This window comes from Candoia aspera, chromosome 14 (assembly GCF_035149785.1).
Source record: "Candoia aspera isolate rCanAsp1 chromosome 14, rCanAsp1.hap2, whole genome shotgun sequence".
Lineage (NCBI taxonomy): Eukaryota > Metazoa > Chordata > Lepidosauria > Squamata > Boidae > Candoia > Candoia aspera.
In genome coordinates this window covers 1,938,509-1,961,354 of record NC_086166.1, presented here as the reverse complement: position 1 = coordinate 1,961,354, position 22,846 = coordinate 1,938,509, and the positions used below count along the sequence as shown (strand labels likewise).

The 22,846-nt window shown below is 47.6% G+C and overlaps 2 protein-coding genes across 3 annotated transcripts; one reads left to right on the top strand and one right to left on the bottom strand.

Moving 5' to 3' along the window:
- Positions 1-3,145: 3,145 nt before the first annotated feature.
- COPS3 (COP9 signalosome subunit 3) lies at positions 3,146-13,027 on the bottom strand. 2 transcript variants are annotated; one of them, XM_063315199.1, is made up of 12 exons: positions 12,869-13,027; positions 11,009-11,138; positions 10,559-10,671; positions 9,823-9,872; positions 9,392-9,484; positions 8,142-8,321; positions 7,538-7,678; positions 6,648-6,821; positions 6,335-6,421; positions 5,370-5,483; positions 4,252-4,332; positions 3,146-3,486 (listed from the first exon to the last, which is right to left on the bottom strand). In XM_063315199.1, exons 1-12 carry the CDS (start codon positions 12,921-12,923, stop codon positions 3,433-3,435), a joined length of 1,272 nt encoding a protein of 423 aa, XP_063171269.1. In that variant the 5' UTR covers positions 12,924-13,027; the 3' UTR covers positions 3,146-3,432. The 2 variants fall into 2 exon arrangements, with proteins under 2 accessions (XP_063171269.1, XP_063171270.1); XM_063315200.1 differs by lacking the exons at positions 9,823-9,872; positions 12,869-13,027 and having other exon boundaries at positions 11,009-11,131.
- Positions 13,028-17,000: 3,973 nt separating this feature from the next.
- NT5M (5',3'-nucleotidase, mitochondrial) lies at positions 17,001-22,584 on the top strand. The gene is made up of 5 exons (XM_063314878.1): positions 17,001-17,456; positions 17,990-18,090; positions 19,672-19,732; positions 20,158-20,272; positions 21,869-22,584. Exons 1-5 carry the CDS (start codon positions 17,166-17,168, stop codon positions 22,009-22,011), a joined length of 711 nt encoding a protein of 236 aa, XP_063170948.1. The 5' UTR covers positions 17,001-17,165; the 3' UTR covers positions 22,012-22,584.
- Positions 22,585-22,846: the final 262 nt, after the last annotated feature.

Here is a 22,846-nt window from a genome sequence, read left to right as displayed (position 1 = left end):
CCGAACAGAACGCCCAAGTCACTTCTGAATCCTCCTGGAGTGGCAATCACGGTTTCCCTGCCAACTTCTTCACAGCGTCCCCCTACAGCTGCAATTGGTTCAGCCCACCACTACTCAGGCGTCCGGAGACCGGCTAGCCTATCTGGGGAAAAAAAAGGGGGATTTCACCAGCAATTTATCTGCAGTTCAAGACGGATGGCCATTTACCTTAGGCCGCAAAGTACCAAAGCCAAGTAGATTGCTAATTCGAAAAGAGGAGGCAACTCTAATCTCCTCTCCGCATAGCTAGGCTTTACAGGCTCCTCCCTGGGAAAATGGTACGACCCGGCCAGTCCTGTGATCGTCATGTGATGGGAACGCTGCAAAAGTCGGCCGGTGGCGCCGAGCGGTTAAAGACGGGCACTGGGCTTTATTTTAGATTTATATCCCGCTTTTCCCGCAGGAGGCAGTGCGGGCAAAAGCCGCGCCGTATACAGGACAGTGGGCATTCTTTGCATGGCCCCCGTTCTCGTGCTGCGCTGTCAGGCGAGGTGCAGTCTTCCCTGCGAAAAGAAGCCCCCTTGGGGTCTCTGCCCCGCACAGCATGCAGTCCCACCAGAGGGGGGCGATGGGGCGGATCCGAGCAAGCAGCAACTTCTTGCCCTTCGTTGTCAGGTGCAAGAAGGTGATGCCCTTTGGTTCTCGGAAGAGAGTTGCTGCAACGCACTGCTGCTTGACCTCAGCCACTTTAAGATGGGTGGACTTCAACTCCCAGAATTCCCCAGCCAGCTCTGCTCTGCTGGCTGGGGAATTCTGGGAATTGAAGTCCACCCATCCTAAAGTAGCCAAGGTTGAGAAACCCTGATGTAAACCATGCTTTGCTGATCGGGAACCAGCCAAGTGTCGTCTTCGCCTCTTTCCTCCTAGCATCCAACCCTTTTACCCAAGGATCAAGCGAGTTTCTTCAGTTTGCAAACGGGAGTCGCCATGGTTGAGAATCACTCATTTACAGGGACTTTGTCCTACATCTGCATGGCCAACCAGGAGAAAAAAGATCTCTGGGATGAGCCACGCTAGAATTCCTGACCCTCCAGTAAAAGTCCGTGGTTGTAGTCCAATTTTGGGGTGGGGGGGTGCTTTTATTCTTTTGTGAGCCACCCAAGGTTGTGGTTCATAATATCGGTAGCTATCTAAGTCTTTTAAACAAATAAATGATTACCAGGATGGCTTTACAAAGATCACGTTGGGCTTGTCTGGTAAGACAGCCAGAACCTGCAGGTTTCTTAGCCCGGATCCCTAAGATGTGCAGACTTCGACTCCCAGAATTCCCCAGCCAGCACACTGAAATCCATGGAAGTGGCCGAGGTGGCAAATGCTGCCCTAGGTCTCTTTCCAGGCAAAGCAGCCGTGACTTGGGTCAAGGATCCTGCAGGAAGCCTTTTCAAAAAGCAGCCTGCCGGGGGTGGTGGTGGTGGTGGGAATTAGCTAGAGCGAGCCAGGATTTGTTGAAAGGAATCAGCAACCAGCTGACACAAACTCCAGCTGTTCTTTGCAAATCTGACCCATTAGCTGTGTGTCAAAATTTAAACTGTCAGTCACTTTAGCAGTCACCGACCAAGCAACAGGGCCATTTTCCAGACAGCTTCAGAGCAAGCAAATCCTAAACTCCTGCTGCAGCTTCCACAGGTTAAACATCAAGTTCACGTATTAAATATCACCCGATGAGAGTCTGCGCATGTGTCTGATGTAACATGTACCATGGCATCATGCCCATTACATAACTCGGGTCATTTGTGCCTTCTACCAGACCCTTGGGACCATGCTGGTTTCTAAATGGGTGCTACAGCAAGAACTTGGATCAATGCAAAGAAAAAAAAAAGGGGGGGGGGCTTGTTAATGGGTTCTATTTTCCAAGCCCCATTTTTTCTTCCATTCCAGATCTTGTACCTTGTCTAAAGTCATCCTATTTTTCTTTTTTTTTTTACAGGTTAGGTGGAGGCCAGGCTACTGATTGCAAGAGCTCAAGTGTGACCCCGCTCAAGTAGGACAAAGACCAGGATCATGTCTGCAAAAGAGGCCCTTCGGCATGGAGTGACCAATTGCCACCTTCCCCTGAAATAGCCCTGGATCCCAGAATTTGATCCGGGCAGAAAATTCTGATACCTTTTGACTTTTGGAGCCACAACAAAGCACAAGGCATCTGGACAAGTAAAGCCACACCAAGAGAGTTTGAAGGTGGACCTTCTGAAAAAGGCCTGGTTCCGCTTTCATACTTAATGAATTCAAAGAGAGAGAGATCCTTTGATATTTTGCCTGCATGGTGGGACCACCGCAATGCTTTTTTTCCTAAACAACCTAGGAAGATTCAGGAGGTAGGAGAGACACAGAGGTGATGCTGAGAGGCTCCAACTGGCTCAGTCTGAGCCAGGAGGTACAGGTAGTCCTCGACTTATGACCACAGTTGGGACCAGAACTTCCGCTGCTAAGTGAGGCAGTCATTAAGCAAGTCACACTTGATTTTACAACTTTTGCCGTGGTTGTTAAGTGAATCCAACTTCCCCCATTGATTTTGCTTGTCAGAAGTTGCCTGGGAAGGTCGCAAATGGCGATCACGTGACCCTGGGATGCCGCAACCGTTGTAAATGCATGCCAGTTGTCAAGTGCCTGAATTTTGATCACCTGACTGCAGGGACAGTATGACAGCTGTAAGTGCAAGGACCGGTTGTAAGTCACTTTCTTCAGTGCCATTGTAACTTTGAATGGTCACTAAACGAACGGTCATAAGTCGAGGACTACCTGTATTAAAACCCTGCAGAGGCTTCTGTCCAAAAGAACCCGCTTTCTTACAGGCAGGCCTCAATGTACCATGAAAGTGTCGGAGGAAATTCTCTATCCTGCCCCCCTGCCAGTCCAAGCAATAAACCTTTTAGATCCAAATTAATTAGGTGGGGGAGAAAGGGAAAAGAACAAATACTTTCCCTTAATGTAAGCTTTCTGATGCATACAAAAATACTGTATTTTGCTGAAACAAAAAAGCTTTCAATTTGAACCATGACTTTTCATCCTATCAGGAATCTAACTCACCTGGTAAAACTTACTTCTGAATGTTGCATGGAAATAAATTTTAAAAAAAATGTAAGCCATTGCCCAAGCAGTAACATTCATAAAACAAAAAAAAGTGAATTATTTAATGCACTAACAATGTTATTCTCAAGATAAATCCACAACAGAATGAGATTTTTTTCCTTTCTCGGTAGAGCATTTTTTTTCCAATTTATACAGTACTGAGAAGACGTCATTTTAAGTTCTGCTCTGCGTCCAGGTGCGACAGACAGTTCTCTGCTTTCTTTCAGGTTTTTGTTTTTAACACTCAACTCCTAAAGGCGTCTCTCTTTAGCTTTTTTTGTATGTATATGTGTGTTTTACAAGAGAGTAGCAAGCAAGATGTGATTTTCAAGAATAAGTGGATGGTTTGCTTCCTGATTCATCTTCTTGGGAGCCCATGCTCTGTCAAGGGAAAAACAAGAGTTGCTTTAATCCGGAAGAACAGAAAACAGAATCTCTGCCATCTGTGTAAAGCAGGGTTTCCCAACCAGGGTTCCATGGAGCCCTCAGGTTCCGTGAGAGGTCCCTAGGGGTTCCCTGGGAGACACGATTTATTTAAAAAAATATTTCAAATCCGGGCAACTTCACATTCAAGAGGTAAGTTTCATTCTTGATTTTCAGTTTAAGAACACTGTTAATGCTATATATAGCAGGGTTCCTCAACCTTGGCGACTTTAAGATGTGTGGACTTCAATTCCCAGAATTCCCCAGCCAGCCATGCTGGCTGGGGAATTCTGGGAGTTGAAGTCCACACATCTTAAAGTCGCCACGGTTGAGGAACCCTGATATATAGGCCTACACATGAAAGAAATATAATAACAGAGTCCCCCATTGGGGGAGATGGGCAGTAATATAAATTTAACTAATAAATAACTTTGCAACTTCTTTGTGCCTGAATGTGCAGGGGTTCCCTGAGGCCTGAAAAATTTCAAGGGTTCCTCCGGGGTCAAAACATTGAGAAAGGCTGCTGTAGAGACTGAGTGGAGAGGGGAATCCAGCAGAAAGGACAAGATTTTCTATTCAAATGAAGGTGATTCCTTTATACTGATAGTTACAGAGATTCAGTGTTCCTATTCAGATTTTTTAAAAAACTTCAGCAGGGTGGGACTTTCCTTCCACTGCAGTATTTGGTAGACAAAGCGATTCAAGAATGCCCCCGGTGCTTACCTTCTGCACAAACTGAGGATTCACAGTGATCTCCTGATCCATTGCTTTCAGTCTCTCATCAAGCTCTATGCATTTCAACATCTAAAAGGAAAAGAGCATTTTCAAATGCTGCAGAGTTCTCAGGCAGACACACCCACAGAGCTGACTTGCCACATACAGAACGGGGACAGAAGAGCTATATAGCCCTCGGTCCTTTGCCCACAAGCCAGCTGAGTTTTCAAAGGTAACTGTGGTCACTGGCATCAGCAATGGGTCTGGAATTCTTATACAGGTAGTCATCGACTTGCGACCACAGCTGGGGCCAGAATTTCCATCACAGTTCGTTGCGGTCGTAAGTCAAGTCACCATGTGACCAGACCTGGTTTTACAACCATTTTCACAGTGGTTGTTAAGTGAATCACGGGTCTGTAAGCGAATCACCATGGTCATTAAGCAGATCCAGCTTCCCCAATGGGCGTTTTTTGCCAGAAAACCGCAAAAAAAAAATCACAAAACGCAATCATGTGAATGCATGCCAGCTGCCAAGCACCCAAAATGCTATCATGCGACTGGGGGGGGGGGCAATGTTTCGCAATGTTCAGAAGTGCTTTATAGGCCGTAAAGCACCCATTCTGAGGTTGTTGTTAAATGAACAGTTGTAAGTCAAGGACTACCTGTCTGCACAGGTCTACCCATGAGACTTTATTTAGCAGTTGGGACCGGGCTGTAAATTTAGGAGCTCTGTTTAAAATACCACCCTCCTGCCTTACAGTTCCATATCCAGCTAGATTTTTAATGCCTGTCTTCCATAAGAACGCTGCCTGAAGTACATCCCTCCTAGCTTCAGACAAGACGTGAGAAGAAACACCCCAGATTTGAACGCCATCTGTCACCCAGGGAACCTGCACCACGTGGGAAGCAGAAGAGGGTTTTTAAAAATGCTCTCCTGCAATGCTGAAAGCTGCCAGGAGTTTCCCTGCACGTAACCTCTCTATCGTGCACGCTGGGTGGCTGCGGTGGGCTTTCCAAGGAGTCACAAGGTGGAGAAATGTTCTCCTCCTTTGCCACCAGAAGCTTCCAAGTCTCTGGCCTGCCGCCTCCTTCACCCGCTTACCTCGAAACCAACAAACACCACTTACCTCCTGGTCAATGTTGTGGAGCATAGCCGGGTTGTTGTATTTCTCAGGGTTATCGTGAAAACAAACCATGCCATCTTTCTGGTTAATACTTGCAAAAATTTCACCGTCTTCTATCTGCAAAAAAGAAACAATGAAAGCATTGCTTTGCCTCGAACACCCTTCCTCATTGATTCAGTATCTCTTCGGCTAGTGAGCAAAAACAGCTCCCCGCACCCCAAATTAGGCAGGAAAGGACAACAGATTAAATCCAGTGCAAGGGAAAGGTCAGGCCTCATAAGAAGCAAGCCAATTCTCCTCCTCCTCCTTTGCCTCCTGCTGTCGTTAATCAGAGGAATGGGCATTGAACAGTGGCAGGAAATCTTGCTCATGATTGCATGCTGAAAAATTGCATTAAGGTAAGAGAAGAATCCCTCTTGGCCCTTGGGATTGGAAGGTTGCTCCTTCCAGCAGCATTTCAATCACAGATGATTTCTTTACATCAGCAGGTAACAATTTGGAAGATGCAATCTTGCAAATAAATCCGTAAGTCACTTGCAAGCACCTACTGCTGCCTGACCTGACTATGTATTTGCAACTCCAAATTTCTCAGTATAGGTATCTCTACATTTAGCGGTCTCCAGTTCCCATAATCTCAGCACTGAAAAATCTAATTTCTCGTTAGACAAATACTTCCTTTCATGGATCTCAGTATGTTATTTTAACGTTTCACATACTGCTTTTGCAAATGAGATGAATGTGGACATACCACTTAATATATTCATTATGACACCGCCCTACCATTTAGCAATGTGGGTGCCATGTTCACTAGGGACCTCTGGTTTTAAGAGGCATGATCCTGCTGACGCAGTTATGGCGTGTTGTAAACGACTTTGCACACAGCATACGCTGACGAGGACTACTCAAAATGCATTTCTGTTACTTCGATGCTATTCAACATCATCTCCACCAAAGGCAAGGCTCCTTACCATATGAAGGACATACTTTTCTGCCTCCTGAGGCCCTGAGAGTTGCACTCTACTTGCCATGTCTTGTAATGACAGCGTTAAAAAGGTCTGAAATGAAGAAGTACAGCCCAGAGGTGAAATTTAGCAAGTCTCTCATCTGCATACCCTTCTCCAGAGTCTGGCAGATAAAGAGGAATTTGCAGGGTCCTGCACAGTAAAACGGGGGACCCTCTGCAAGGCAACTGAGGGCAAATGAAAAGTCCCCCAAGTCACTTCCTCTGCAGGAGCCCCGCTATGCCTTCGAGGGTGCTAAATCTCAGAATGGGTACCTCACCTTAGTTAGCCTCTGAATGTTCTTTTTGTAGAGGGACGATAAGCACTGCTTCACCAGGCCCATGTTGTTATCTCGGGTAAAAGTCTCGCTGTGCTTGTTCACCACATTCCGCAGCTCCGAGGGCTTATTGGTCGCATAAACTTGGGCTAATTCATGATACGCGTTGCTAAGCGGCTGCCAGGAGAAAGCGGGACAGATGGTAAGAACAGAGGGGTGGGCAACTCAACTTCAAGGGATCCAGGGCAGCCTGGCAGAAGACAGACTGTGGTCCATCTAATCCCTATATTGGCTATTAAAACCAGCTCTTAGGTTTTTCCCAGCTTCCCCAGAACGTTTGCAAAGAACATCTCTTCCTTTTCATGCTACCGCCCTGAACCGATCAGAATACAGGTAGTCCTCGACTTACGACTGTTCATGGAACGACGGTTCAAAGTTACGATGGCCTCAGAAAAAGTGCTTTACGACTGTCGTACCACCCCCACAGCTGCGTGATTGCAATTCAGGCGCTTGGCAACCAGCTTGCATTTGCAACTGGTTGCAGCGTCCTGCAGTCACGTGATCGTGATTTGTGACCTTTTTTGCCAGTTTCCAGCTGGTTTCACTTAAGGACTGCAGTGATTTGCTTAAGGACCCGTGATTCACTTAATGACCACTGTAAAAATGGTCATAAATCAGGTCTGGTCAAGTGGTGACTCAACTTATGACCGCAATGACTTACGGCAGAACTTTGTGGTCGTAAGTTGAGGACTACCTGTATTTCTATTACTCCTTCAGTCTAGTTCTGCTCACTTTACTTTTCCTAAAGCTGGGAGAGAAAACCTCCTTTCCCCACCCTGCCCTGTGCCAAGGCCTCCCGACACTTTGATCAGACAGGATTTCTGGGGCCTCACCTTAACAAATCTACCTATTATTTGGGAGGTGTATTTCGGCAGCTGCTGCACTTTGCCAAGGAGTATCAACGAGACCAGGATATACTTTTTGTAAGATTCCAACATAATATGACTGACAGCCATGGCAGGAGTAGTTATAGCCTAAAAAGTAAAAATGGAAAGTTAGGAGCAGCCAGCACAAAAGAGGAAGGCAGGAGCTTGGAATCCGGGGGAAAGGGTTATGTCATGGGATGCCACGAGACACTTTGTTCTAACAGGATGAAAATTCAACCAAGCCTATTTCAAACGAGCTTTCCAAGGACAAAAGAAAGGCTCCGGCTTTACATAACAACCGGTCAAACAAAGGAAGTCCATTTCTAGAGAGGTGGCAATTTAGTCTCTTGCAGAAAAAAAATCAAAGAGCCCAAAGACATCTTAAAAAACTAACATTTGTTCACAGCACAACCTTTAACAGACCACGATGCACTTTATCTAATGCGAGGACTCACAACTTCCAGCAGGATACTGCAACCAAGCGGGCGTGCTAGGGACTCTTGCACGCTTATTTTTGCAGGCTGTCATGCCCTCGAGATCTCCTTCGACACGGAAAAGAAGAAAAAGTTACCTGCTCATAAAAATAGAGTGCTCTTTCGAAGTTCTTGAGCCCAGTGTATATCATTCCACCATAGTAGTAGTAACACAGAAAGTGCTTGGCATCGTACGCCCCATTTTCTTTACAAATATCCATCATGTCCACATCTAGATACGGGAGGGCAGGTTTAAAGCATTTTGCTAATAAACAGAGCTAAAATGAAACAGACAGAGTTACAAAAACCAGCCGCTAGTCTCACCTGCTTCAGAGCAAGAGCGTAAATCGTAGAGCAAGGCAAAGCACAGTTACTGGTTCTCAAACTCCAGGCGAATGAAATACTCGATGTGGATGCGACCCTGGGCTGGTCTGTTGATTACAACCGGAGAAATACAGACCGTCCCGCTGGCCCTTAAAAGGAGGACAAAGCGTGCACTTCCCAGGGAGCGAAGCAATCACAACTCCATGCCTTTTTCGTGTGTGTCGCACAGTGCTGGCTGGCCTCTTGACCTTTTTGATCCCCCTGCGCACGCCCCTGCTGTCAGCTGTTTCATGGCACCATCCTGCAGATGATCCACCCAAAGTACAGGCAGTCTTCGACTTACGACCACAATTGGGACCGGAATTTCTAGCTTAAGTTGTTGCAGTCGTAAGTCGAGTCACCACGTGACCAGACCTGATTTTATGACCATTTTTTATGGCAGCCATTAAGCAAATCACTGCGGTCGTTAAGTGAATCCAGCTTCCCCAATGGGTGTTTTTTGCTGGAAAACAGAAAAATAGGTCACACGATGTGATCGCGTGACGCTGGAACCAGTCATAAATATGAGCTGGTTGCCAAGTGCCCAAAATGCAATGATGTGACTATGAGTGTGTGTAATGTTTTGTGATGCTCGGAAGTGCTTTATGGGCCGTAAAGCACCCATTCTGAGGCCGTCGTAACTTCGGACCATTGTTAAATGAACGGTCATAAGTTGAGGACTACCTGTAGTTCAGGTCATTTGTGCGATTACATCACAATGTGGGTGATGTCACTTGCCTCCCCCTGCAGAAACCCACCTCTCAGAACTGAAGTGAGATGGAAGCTATGTAGGGAAATTCAATGTCAGCCTAATCACACTGGGGAAATCCAGTTTGGGAATATTCTAGCTACGTTTAGAAAAGATTGCAGGCAACACTGGGGCAGCAATCACCATGACTGGCAGCAAACACCCCATTGCTCCCAGTTCAACCATACGCCATTTCGCTAGGACTGCCTACAGTCCATTCACACCTGGGATCCTTACCTGGCAGAGATCTGCGTGTATTGAGGTCAGTTGGTTGGTATTCATCTGCATTTTGTCTATAGCTTGCCTGAGAATACTGATTCCGCGCAGGGGCTGTTGGAAAGCAAGAGGCCCCCATTAGGTCACGTTCTGCATTTATCCACATGAAAAAGGAAGAGGGGTTCTGTTACGTTTGGGGCGGCTTAAAAAGGTGTCCAGATATCTGAACCTATCAGAAGGATGTACCCCCAAAAGAAGTACTGGTATCTCAACAAGTTGGCAAGTTAGGACAAATATTTAATTACTGTTTTTTCTGTATTATATTTATACTCCACTGTTCTCCTCCAGCCAGTATTCCTTAGCATTCATGCACATTAAAAAGCTAGTATTCCTCAAAATATCCCAGTTCAGTGGCCCGAGAATCAAAGGACTGCACTGCATAACTGCCTTACCTGCTTCCTTTCCACGAGGGCGTTTGTTAACTGATGGCACAGGCCAGCGACTGGAGAGAAGAAGAAAAAAAGAAGGAGCTGAGACTATACAAACTGGGGATTTAAGAACATGGAAAATTGCACATCAGTGTGTTTAATTTGTAGCGTGCCCACAGGTAGTTCTTTCTTGGTTAGATATCAGTGTATGGTCAACCATACTCTTGGGAGGAAATTAAGGTTTAAAGATGTTAGGGTTTTGTTAAATTACATTTGGAGCTTGTTTATTTATAAATAGAGCTCTGGACATGCCACATTTGGAACGTCGCCAAAAAGGGGATCGCGTATTCCTGGAAAGACGTGTCCGTAGCAGAAGCTTAACTCACAGCCTTTGAACTGGCTTTTTATTGTGGAAAGGAAAGGACAGATTGCACAGTACGATCCTCTGTGGTCTAGGTTCAATGTCTTTTTAAAAATGGTATAAAGGTCTTTATGTTGTAGAAAAATAGATTAATTCTTCTGGCACTGTTTCTTATTTTTTTCTATTTTTACTGTATTTTATTCATAATCATGTTAGTCTGTATTATTTATATATACACACAAACACTAAACATAAAATTAGGTAAAATCTTATTTGGATTGTTTAAATTGTATGGACAAGCTCTGTATTTTTTTTAAAAAAAAATTCATTTGTGACTTTTTAGAAAACCAATACACAGTATTTTGGCGAAGGGGTCGCAAGATGGCAAAAGCAGCTTACAAGTGTCTGTGGCGTATCGAATGTGCTCTCCATTACAAGTGCTGATAAAAAGCTGGACCTGCGAGAATAGCGTTTCGAAGTCAGGGACGCTGGGCATGGAAAACTTCACAAACCTGAAGAGGAAGACAAGACACACAGTGCAAACCATCTCTTTCTGGGAGCCCCTGTAAGATCTCCCTATCCCCCCTGAAGGGCACGTGGGGTGCGTTAGATGGCTGGATTTTGGTTTTTTTGTTGGCATGCTGTATGCTGCCCAGAGTCACACTGCGTTGAGCTGGGTGGACTTCTACATCTAGTTAATAAGTAAAGCTTACTTTTGGCACCCCCTGACATTTCTTTAAACGGAATTAGGTTAATCAGAAGATCCACAGAAAAGCACGTCGTGACAGGCAAGCCCAGCCCTGTATCCAAGTCTGAAGTAAAAACTTCCAATAAATGGGTGTCACTCACAAAACAGCCAGCACGCCCAGCGAATGTTCTTGGACGTCGAGCGCACCAAGCACTGTATCCAGATGGGAGAGATTTTTTGCTAGCAGTTCTCCGCTTTTGTTGATCAGTTCACACAGCTGAGTCATTTGCCCTGAGATATGTGGAAAGGTTGAAAAGTGAAAAAAAAAAAAAAGAAGAGGAAGAAGAAGAAAGAGAAGTCTCCTATCGCTAGGATTTCCCTATTGCGCTCTGCCCCATGAACGGCCAGCTCCATAAACAGCGAACGCCACGAGAATAGTAACCTATGTCATAAAAGCAAAGCTGTAAAAGTAACGTAAGCCAGTAACTAAAAAATATACAGCAGGGAAAACATTTCTCAAGTTAAAATGCCCAAGAAAGTAGAGGAAAGTGTCACAGAAGTAGCTCTTTAGAACAAAACAGCGGGCAGGATGGTATAAAAAGTGCTCTAGGAATATTTTTGTTATACGCTGCCTTAGAAAGGTCAGCAGACCAATCTTCCCTTACAGGCCAAAGAGGAAAGCTTTAATTAATGAAACTGTTTCCTACCCCCATTACAAGCAGCTTTACAGTTCAATTCTCACATCAGAAAAAGCACCGGGATAGGAAAGGCTAGAAATTTCCGTCCGCAACTGTGCGATACCATGGACAGCACCACAGCTGAACTCCTGGATTTCAATCCCTGAATGAAAACAATTCCAGCCTCAAAAACAACACACCCAGATTCCTGTGTAAAAATATGGATAGTCTTCATAAATCTCTGCGTATCTATAACAGCCATGAAACTGAGGATAGCTGACTATTTCGAAAATAATGAAAACGGTCATTTGCGTTCCTAGAAATAACATGAAATTATAAAACAGCCAAGTCAGATATCTTTAGAAGGATGTAATTAGACGTAAGACGAGACGCAGTTTGCCACCATGCCGACTGAAACAATGAAAGGGAGTGGATCCTTCTGCCCACAAGAACCTTCTGGCATTTGCCTGAGTAAATTTAGGACCTTAGACCAACTTCCAACCTGAGAATGATTAGAAACAGACATTTAGGCAAGGATGCTAAAACCGGGAGTTTCTATAACTGCACCTGAACAGCCACTCTAGGACGCTGAAACACCTATTAAAAATATAAAACCAGTGACCACAAACAGCTACAGCAGTATTTTTATTTATTTACTTTAGGTTGCCCACCCCTGCAAACCCTGCAAACAATGCTTCAATGTTTTTAATGTTTTGAAATGTTTTTCCCCACCCCCCGGCGCTCTTTAAATACAATCTGACAAACAATCACGCTGGCGAGATATGAGGGATCCAGAAGGGTGACGCCTGATTGACTTCTTGGGGGGGGGGAAGGGGAAAGACGCCACTTCTGGGTGAGGGACTGCCCCACACAAGGCAACTGCCAGCTAAAGGACCAGCTGCTGACCTTCGAAGAGCTAAGCAGACGGGGTTGGGGCTTGGAAAGGAGACCACCCAGCGATCGCAGAGTGGCCGCCTGGGAAGTTGAAAGGACACCTGGAAGCAGGCAGAGGCAAACCACCAAGAGCCAAGCCCCACCCTGGTTCTCCGTCCCGGCCCTGCAGATCCCGAGCCAGCCCGGCGGCAGCTGCTTCGGGAGCGCCAGGTTGGGGAAGGGCTGCTCCGCTGCCTCCCGCGCCCGCGAGGGGTCTGCAAGCCAGGAGGCGGGAACTCGAAGCCCCGCCCCACCCGCAGACAGACAGACGCGGCAGCCAACAGGCAGCTTCGCGAGGCGGGGTCCGCGCCGGCTCTCCCCTCCCGGCGGCCGCCCGGGCTGGAGCGGGCCGGCGGGCGGCAGCGGCCTCCACGTGCGCGCCCGGCCCTGGCCGCCGGCTCGGCGTCTCACCTTGGGCCGAGAGCTGTCGGACGCTGTTGACGAACTGCTCCAGGGCGGACGCCATGGCGGCGCGGGGGACGAGGCCCGGCCGGGTCAGCCGCGGAGGAGCTGCCTCTGCCTGCTGCTCCTCCAGCCGCAGCAGGAGCGACGCCGCTGCGCAGGGCCAATCGGGGGCCGCGCTCCTGTAGCGTCACTTCCGGCGCGCGGCGCGGGAGCCCGGCTGGGGGCGTTGCCATGGGGATCACCTCCCACCCGGAACTTGGCGAGCCAACAGGGCCGCTTCCTCCCTTCCGCCGAGCTCGCGCACGCGCAGTGGCTCATCAACTGTCGCCGCCGACCCGCCTCTTTGCTGCAAAATGAAGGCGGTCCTCATGCAGACTGCAATTATTATTAGTAGTAGTAGTATTAGTATATATATAGGAGACAGTGCAATACATTTTATACATATATGTATATGTGTGTGTGTATATATATATATATATAATGAATATATATTTTATTTAATGTATATAATATATTTTATATATATATCTATATATATCCCTCCAAATGCAAAACCATGCAAAATGCATATGAGGTTCTTACTGTTGCTAGGTTAAAAATGAGTTTTCGGCTCTTTCACCAATTCAGGGGCAAAAAAAAGATAAGTGCGCTCTCTAGGCATTTGTTCCCTTGCTTAGCCGTATTGTCATCATTCACATCCTTGATAGGCATGATGTAGTGTGACGAGGCCTCCCCTTGAGATGAGGGGGCGTTGGCCGTCTTTGGTTTCTGCCGTAGAAGAATTGCCCCTTCATCCCGGCAGGCTTAAGACCATCCTGGGGAGTCCAGCCGGAGACTGGCGGGAGGTCTGAAACCTGCCCAAGTCGGTGACCTCAGAGCAGCTGGAGGCGGTTGTAGCCCCAAGAGGGCTTGGAAGGCAAATGTGAAGCGAATGGTGTCCCACCCAGCCCAGGAAGGTCAACGAATAATGGAACACGCTCATCCTCCCGGAAACCAATCAACACAGATTTGGGGACACCTGAAGTCAGCAAAGACAGACGGGGTCCCACAATAGGTCCGAATTTGTGCCTGGGTGCTGCTCCCCCATACTGGAATTCCACGGGGCTGCCAATGGCCTTGGCCAGAGAGCATAATGCCAATTCAACTCACGTCTTTAGGGGAATAGTGTTTCAGGGGCAGACTTCAGAGGCCTGCTAATTTCAAGAGCCTGAGATGGTTTGCCGAAAAAGGAATGGAGCTCACCCACTTTATTTCATAGTGCCAGTTGCTGCCATCTCTCCAAGCCGAACTATAGGTCGTCCTTGTTTAGCAACTACAATTGAGACTGGCAACTCAGTCACTAAGCGAAGCGGTCACTACGTTGAACCGCAATGGTGCTTATGGTCTTCCTTCAGCTTTCCTTTGCTTTACAGACCTGCAAAGGTCGTAAATGCGAGGATTGGTCACAAAGTGGCTTTTTCATCACTGTCGTAACTCTGCACAGTTGCTAAATGAGGCACAAGGACTACCTATACACTCCATTCTTGGAAATCTTGCTAACGATCCTTTGCTTCTGATACCCTAAGTCGTAGCATCAGAGTTTCAGGAAAAGTGATCAGAAAAAAAATAGAATTGGACCTCAGATGAGGATGTCTTAGCCAAAAAAAGGATACCTTTACATTTTAATTTTATTCCTACATCTTTCCTGTACTTAGTTATACATGCCTAATAAATCAAACAACTGAACTATGATTTCTGTCTCATTGTAAGGATGCTGGGAAGGCTCTGTGCACATGGGCAGTTATCTTTCACGGTGAGCAAAGGCTGGATGATAACCAGATAGAGCCTCATCTAGGTCCAGTCCTTAAGACCCCTGAAATCAGAGGGTAACCTCCCCAAACCCCGTCATCTCCTGCTGCCTTGTTATTAGCAATGCTTCTTAAGGCCCATTCAACCTCACTCTTCAGGATGTCTGGCTCTAGCTCACTGACCACACCGTCAAAGCTATCCCCGATATTGTTATCCTTCCTATACAGGTCTTCCGTATATTCTTGCCACCTTTTCTTGATCTCTTCTTCTTCTGTTAGGTCTTTGCCATCTTTGTTTTTGATCATACCCATTTTGGCCTGGAATTTACCTCTGATGTTCCTAATTTTCTGGAAGAGGTCTCTTGTCCTTCCTATTCTATTGTCTTCTTCCACTTCCATGCATTGCTTGTTTAAAAATAATTCCTTATCTCTTCTGGCTAACCTCTGGAATTTTGCATTTAATTGGGCATATCTCCCCCTATCACTGTTGCCTTTTGCTTTCCTTCTTTCTTGGGCTACTTCTAGTGTCTCAGCAGACAGCCACTTTGCCTTCTTGGTTTTCTCTTTCTTTGGGATGTATTTTGTTGCCGCCTCCTGAACAATGTTGTGAACCTCTTTCCATAGTTCTTCTGGGACCCTATCTACTAAGTCCAGTCCCTTAAATCTATTCTTCACCTCCACTGCATATTCCTTAGGAATATTAGTGAGCTCATATCTAGCTGATCTGTGGGTCTTCCCTAATCTCTTTAGTCTGATCCTAAATTGTGCAAGAAGAAGTTCGTGATCTGAACTACAGTCAGCTCCAGGCCTTGTTTTTACCGACTGTACAGATGTCCGCCACCTTTGGCTGCAAAGGATGTAGTCAATCTGATTTCGGTGTTGTCCATCTGGTGAAGTCCATGTATAAAGCCGTCTCTTAGGTTGTTGGAAGAGAGTGTTTGTTATGCAGAGTGAGTTGTCTTAGCAAAATTCTATCAGCCTATGTCCTGCTTCGTTTTGTTCTCCCAGGCCATGCTTACCTGTAATTCCAGGTATCATTTGACTGCCCACCTTAGCATTCCAGTCTCCCGTGATGAAAATAACATCTCTTTTAGGTGTGTTGTCCAGTAGGTGCTGCAGATCCTCATAGAACTGCTCTACTTCAGCTTCTTCAGCATCTGTGGTTGGGGCGTATATTTGGATCACTGTGATGTTAGATGGCTTGCCCTGAATTCGAATTGAGATCATTCTATCGTTTTTTGGATTGTATCCGAGCACTGCTTTAGCCACTTTACTATTAATTATGAAGGCTACTCCATTTCTTCTGTGGTCCTCTTGTCCACAGTAGTAGATCTGGTGGTCATTTGATGTGAAGTGGCCCATTCCAGTCCATTTCAGTTCACTGACACCCAAAATGTCTATCTTTAATCTTGACATCTCACCAATAACCACATCCAGTTTGCCCTGGCTCATAGATCTTACATTCCAGGTTCCAATGGTGTGTTGATCCTTAGAACATCGGATTCGCCGTTCACCACCAGCACCGTCGGCCGCTAGCCGTCCTTTCGGCTTTGAGCTAGCTGCGTCATCACGTCTGGGGCTAGTTGAACTCATCCTCTGTTCCTCCCCAGTAGCATTTTTACCATCTTCCGACCTGGGGGTCTCATCTTCCGATGGTATACCGACATATCTCTGGTTGCACTGATCCATTGAGTTTTCACGGCAAGAATACTGGGGTGGGTTGCCATTACCTTCCCCAGGGATCGCATTTAGTCTGACCTCTCTGTCAGAACCTTCCTGTCTTGGGTGGCCCTTCATGGTTTAGCTCATGGCGTCATTGAGGTGCTCAAGCTCCAGCACCACGACAAGGTCACGATTCTTTGCTGAAGGGGTTAGTCTATGGTCGCCCCGAATTAGGAGTCTGGTAGCCTCTTTTCTGACAAATTGTATGACAAGGCATCAGCTTCTGTGGATGCCTCTGAGGAAGGGAGCTGAAAGTCAGCAAAGCTGATGCCTTGTCACACAATTTGGTTAATTCTGAGGACGGGAGCTGCAAGTTTCTGCTTTTTAAGAAAAGGTGGGTGCATCCAGGAAAGGGCAACCGTGGCAGGCGGCTCCCTCCCTTCCTTCTCTTCCCTTCTTCTCTCCCTTCCTCTGTTTCCTTCTCTTCTCTTCCCTTCCCCTTCCTCCTTTCCGTCCTGTTTCTTCTCTCCCTTACTCTGTTTCCTCCCTCCCTCCCTTCCTCCTTCCCTCCTTCGCTCCGCAGTGGCCACCCGGCGCGTTCCCTCCGTGACCTTCGGATTCTGCGGCAAAGGCGGCTGGAGGCCCGGTCCAGAAGCCCGGCAGCTTTCCCGAGCGGGGGCGCTGGGGTTGATCCGCGGATCCCGCCGCCCCCGGCTCCGCGCCCCGACTGCCGCGCAAGAAGCGGAGCCCGGCGATGGCGCTGCGGGTCCGAAGGAGGTCGGAGAGGCGCCCCCTCCCTTGAAAAGGGGGTCCTGCTGGTGCCCCCCCGCCCGAGGACCCCCCCCTTCCCGGCCATGATTCTGCGGAGCAGCTTTCTCCGGCGCCCGCGGCCGGTCCTGCGCCCCTGGGCGCCTCTGCTGGCCCGGAGCCCCGCCAGGGCGCAATCCTCGCGCGCGGCGCCCCCTCCCCGGCGCGGCCGGCCCCTGCGGGTCCTGGTGGACATGGACGGGGTGCTGGCGGACTTCGAGGGCGGGTTCCTGAAGAAGTACCGCGCCCGGTTTCCGGACCTGCCCTACATCGCCTTGGAGGATCGGCGCGGGTTCTGGGTCTCGGCGCAATACGGGAAGCTGGAGCCGGGGCTGAGCGTGAGTCCCGTCCCCCCCGCGCCTCCCGCCGGACCCGGCCGGGATAGGTCCCTGCCCCCGGGGGAGACGTCCGAAGGGCGACCAGTGCAGGAAGAGTAAACAAGGGTGGGTTGACCAGCATTCCTAATCTGACACCCTGGCGGCCACCGGATCAGTCGCTGGAGTCCTTTCAGAGCCTTTCTGATCCTTGGTCTTGCAAACTGCCCTGACATTCTCAGCTTGCATCTGGGGAAAGGTGGGGGGCCTGGGGGGATGGCCCAGTTCTTCCCTGGCTGCGGGGGAGATTCGCACCCAGCTGCACCGACAGTTCTCCACTCACTGCACAGCTGAGGCTTCCTCTGGTTCACAGGGGCATTCCTTACACTAGCCTAGATTCAGTCCTCCGGCTGGCAGCAGCATCCAGGTCTCCTCTGCATTTCGAACGGTGTTTCCAGTCGGTTGCCTTGATTCAGGCGTTGGAGAAAGGTCACCTGTCCACGGCTGCATTCCCGGGCTGGAGTGTGCAACTGTGTGTTTTCTTCCACCCGTTGCAGGAAAAGGCTATCAGTATTTGGGAATCAAAGAACTTTTTCATGGAGCTTGATCCACTTCCGGGGGCTGTGGAAGCTCTGAAGGAGATGGCAGAATTAGAAGCGTAAGTGTGGCACCACGAAACGGGAATAGCAGGAAGTTCTCCCGAAGTTTCACACTCAGTGCTTCACTAGATCACTCTTCGCTGGCTTTGCTGGTTGGATCTGGTGGGAGGGGAGGGCTCTATAGCAGGGAAACCAGCACAGTGGTGGTGGGGGGATGAGAAATCCCTCCCCCTTCCAGAATGGTTCCAGTACTTGTGTGGGAACTGGCTCAAGTGTCTGCTCCTTTCATGAATGTGAAATTGGGAGGGATTTTGTCAGCCCTTCAAGGTGGGCCAGGTCAAGAACCAGATGCCAAAGGGATTCCAGGAATCTGCTTTATTGCAGTCAGGTAGAATAACAGATTCATGAAAGCTGTGAAATTGCTTTCTGTCTCAGCCAGCTTGCACTAAACAAAATCAAGGTGGGGCTCTCCTGAGTTTCTTTCTCACACCTCCTCCTGTCTCTGGATTGCATAAGCTTTTCAGCAAGGCCTTCCTTCCGGTTCTTTGGCACTTCCCCGAGGTCCTCTCTCAATTCTTTTACAAGCTTGTAGAGGATGTGCCCACTTCCAGCCAGGCCCCGATTCCCAGCAGTTTTGCAGCCCCAGTGCGCAGCTAGGGGAAATTTCAGAGGAAAGGAGGGTTGCTAAGATTTTGCACTGTTCCTGGTGTCGTTTATGTGTATGCTATGTTGTGTATGGCCTGTTGTTGATAGCAAGCCAGGTTCCAAGCGGTCAAACTAGGGAAAGAAAAAGGAGAAGGCAAATCTTTATTGAACTGCTTTGCTAGTTCTCCTTAATGTCATGCCCAACTCTTGTTAAATCCAACCACATGTGACTGAAATAAATGCAGATTCTTCCTCTCTTTACTGCTGTTTCCAACTCCTTCCCTTTCTGGATGTCATTCTAAATTATAAGCCCCTCAGGATAATTTATTGTGTATCTTTTGGGGCTGTTTTGATTTACATTTTTATAGGGGTATAATATAATACCCCTAGGCAAGATAATATTGAAAGCTAAGATAATCCCTTCCACTAGTTCTTGATCAAATAGTCACAGCATAAAAGGAAGAAAGGAGGAGGAGGGAAGAGGAAAGCAGCAGCTGCTTCTCTGGCTAATGGATGCCGGAAACTTCTCCCCCACCCCTTGTCATGAAGTTCAGCACAGGTGGTAAGAAGTCCCAACTGCCCAGTGGCCCTTGCTGGTCTTTAACTGGTAGGAATTCACAGAAAGTAACTTTTTTCAGCTCAGTAGTTGCCAGAAGAAGAGAAAAACTAAAGAATCACCCTGTTAGTGCCCAGAAGTAGGCAGAAGCAAGCCGCTTAGGTGTGGCTGCTGTAAAACGACCTGGGTGGTGCTTGACCAGGTTCAGTTCTGACCTACCTGCTTTCCAGTTTGCAGAGGAAGACCCCTCCCACCCCCACCCCCACCCCCACGAGGCTGAAAATACTTTGCCAACCAAATCCTGGGATCCATGAATCCCAAAGCAGTGGCTTTTTTCCACGCACAGAAGAGTTCTGCAGGAGAATCAGCATACAGCTGTGAAAAAATAAACGTGAAAGACGAACGGTTCTCTCTCTCTCTCTCTCTCTCTCTCTGACAGGACTGATGTCTTCATATGCACGAGTCCCATCAAGAAGTACCTCCATTGCCCGTATGAAAAGGTACAACTTACTCATCTGTTAGATTAGTGTCCCTCAGCCTTGGCCCCTTTAAGCGGGGTGGACTTCAATTCCCAGAATTCCACAGCCAGCATGGTGGTTGGGGACTTCTGGGAGTTGAAGTCCACCCGTCTTAAAGTGGCCACGGCTGAGGGACACTGTGTTAGATCATAAGAACCGTGATTCTGATCATTTTTCGCATCAGGGCAAGCATCTGCCAGGTGCTGTTTTCCTTCTTGTGCTAAATGCTGCACGTTTTATAGGCGCGGGTCTTACTTAAACCCCCCTCCCAGCTCCCTTCCTCCTCAGAGCCAGCTTGCGGCTGGGAATAGTTGGCCAATACGATTTGTTGCTTCCCCGTCACGAAAAACTCCATTCCCGTCAGGCACCCCGGTGGTTTCACAATCATTTCCTCTGCTGCTTTCCAGTTTGCCTGGGTAGAGAAGCATTTTGGGCACGAATTTCTGGAGCACATGGTTCTCACCCGAGATAAGACGATCGTCTCTGGACAGGTGCTGATTGACGACCGACCTGATATCGTAGGTAAGGGGGTTGGTGTTGGGAGGAGAAGAGGCCGAGGGGTGTGTAGGAGCAGGTCTCTCTCTGTTAGTGGACTTTGCACACCCAACTTGCAACCCATTCCAGATAGTCCGCGCTTAACAACCATTCACTTAGTGATGATTTGGACTTACAACGGTGATGAAAAAACTGACTTATGACTGGTCCTCACACTTAATGGCCGTTGCAGTGTCCCCATGGTCACATGATCATGTTTTGGGTGCTTGGTAACCAGTTCACATTTATGACCTTTGCAGCATCCTGTGGTCATGTAATTGCCGTTTTTGACCTTCCCAGCCAGCTTCTGGCAAGCAAAATCAATGAGGGACCATGTAATTTGCTTAACGACCATGTGGTTCACTTAATGACCACCACAAAAAGGTCATAGAGTCAGATCAGATTCACTTAATGACCGCTTTGCTTAGCAACCAAAATTCCAGTCCCAATTGTGGCTGTTAAGCAAGGACTACCTGTATTTGTAGGTGGAAGATTGCAAAATAATTCTCTTCCTCTGTGTGTGTGTGTGTGTGTGTGTGTGTGTGTGTGTAGACACAGGCCTATATCTACAGCAAGATATAGTGTTCCACCAGATCCAGCAGAGGTTAAGTTCTAGAATTAAGCCCCTCTTTTGAGGCAGTTTATTTATTTCTTTGTCTTTTTATTGAGTTTTATTGAAAAAAGTCAAAGAAATAAAAGATAAACATGAAATAAGATGAGATAAGATTATAGAAAAGAAAAAGGGAAAAGAAAAGCGTGGGGAAAGAAAATAAAGAAAGTATAGGAAAAAACTACAGGTGGAAAAGAAAGAAATGACATATAAAGCAGTGACTTCCCATCTTCTTCACAGCAGTTACAAACAATCTTCTCCTCATTCCTCCCTCATTAAAATTACATCCCAATTCTCTCTTTCGATCAGCAGATCCATAAATCACCAGCTCATTTTTTTACCATGTTCCGCAAAAAGTCCTTAAGAGGCTTTCAGTCTCTGATAAAAGTACCTGTCGTCTTCTCCCTGATCAAACAGGTCTGTTTTGCCATTTGTTTGTTTGTTGGTTCAGTTTGTTTATTTGCTCAATTCATGGAGCCACCCATCTCACAGACGCAACTTGCGGGTGGGCTTACAAAATGAAAAACACAGAAAACAATGCCAATAAATAAATAAATAAATAACCAGAAACAAAACAATGAAAACTGTTAAAACCATAATAAAAATCATAATCTGCAGGGAGCGCCATCCATTTCACTAACAACACAGCCCTTTTGCGGGCTCCATGCCAACGCTACCAGATCCCCAGGCCAGGTGGCCCAGCTGTGTCTTCAAGCCCTTCCAGAAGGCCATCAAGCTGTAAGGACAAATCTTTCGGAGAGTCATTTCTGCCCATCATAAGCTCCCTCCAAAAATCTGGAGGTTAGCATTTCCCTGTCTGGGTCAACCCCAAGCATCAAAAGTAGACTTCTCAGGAGCTGGACGGGTGCCTCTTGACATGGGACGTTGCAGAAGACCAAAAAGAGGACCCATCTGTGCAGGTTTAGAGTAACATGCCCCACATTCTCAGCGGCCTTCTTTCCTTTCCCTTTCAGGAGTGGAACAAAATCCCACCTGGGAACACGTGCTTTTCACCGCCTGCCACAACAAACACCTGCGGCTCCCGGCTTCTTGCCGCCGGTTGCACTCATGGGCTGATGACTGGAAGGCCATCTTGGATAGCAAACGGGGCTCCTAAAGCTGGGAGCATTCCTCAGCCGGGCCAGCGAAGGACAGTCTGGTTGCCTGAAGGCTATTTTCCTTGAGTTGCTGGGCATTAAAAAGAAGACCTTATCTGTGGTTTGGACTGGCACATCAGGAAGGAGAGCTGTGGCCCCAAATGGCAGCCAGTTTTTGCAGCTCAAGGAAGTCCTCAAGTTTCCACTAGGGGGTCCGTGACATTGGCCAAGTGTTCCAACTATGCTGAGGGCCTCTCATTGATCAAATGGACTAATGATGGTTTCCGACCCCTGGTTAACTTTCTGTGTGTCTTCCTTAAAGATGGTAGCCATCCTTGCCTTTGGCCCCCAGTGGATGGACAGGCCACTGCTTCTGGATCTCAAATGACCTTTGTTGCAATGGGCTTGTAAGAAATGCTCCGTGGCACAATGTTCCGTGGCAGAACGTGTGGCCTCCTGGCCCCACCTGCCTAGCCAGGATTTCACATGCACATGTGAGTTTGCTGCACTGATTCACCCTGAAGGATCTTGGGGCGGCACCTGATTTCAGAGCTTTCCAAATTCCAGGGAAGGTTGTTGTGTCAAAAGAGTCAAGATGGTCAAATCCATGCATCATGATGCACATACAACAGACAAGTCTTCAATTCGCTGTTGTAGCTGCCATCCTGACCTTTTGACCCCCACCCCAGGAGAAACCTCAACTGTTCTGTGGGGCAAAAAGGCCATTGGTATGTCCAGTGGATGGACCCTAATGTCTCACAAACAGCAGTGGAAATGGTACACAGGTAAGCCCCAAGTATCCTGTTCTGGAGGCCTCCAGAACTATCCATATTTTTTCCTGGAGACCATGCTGAT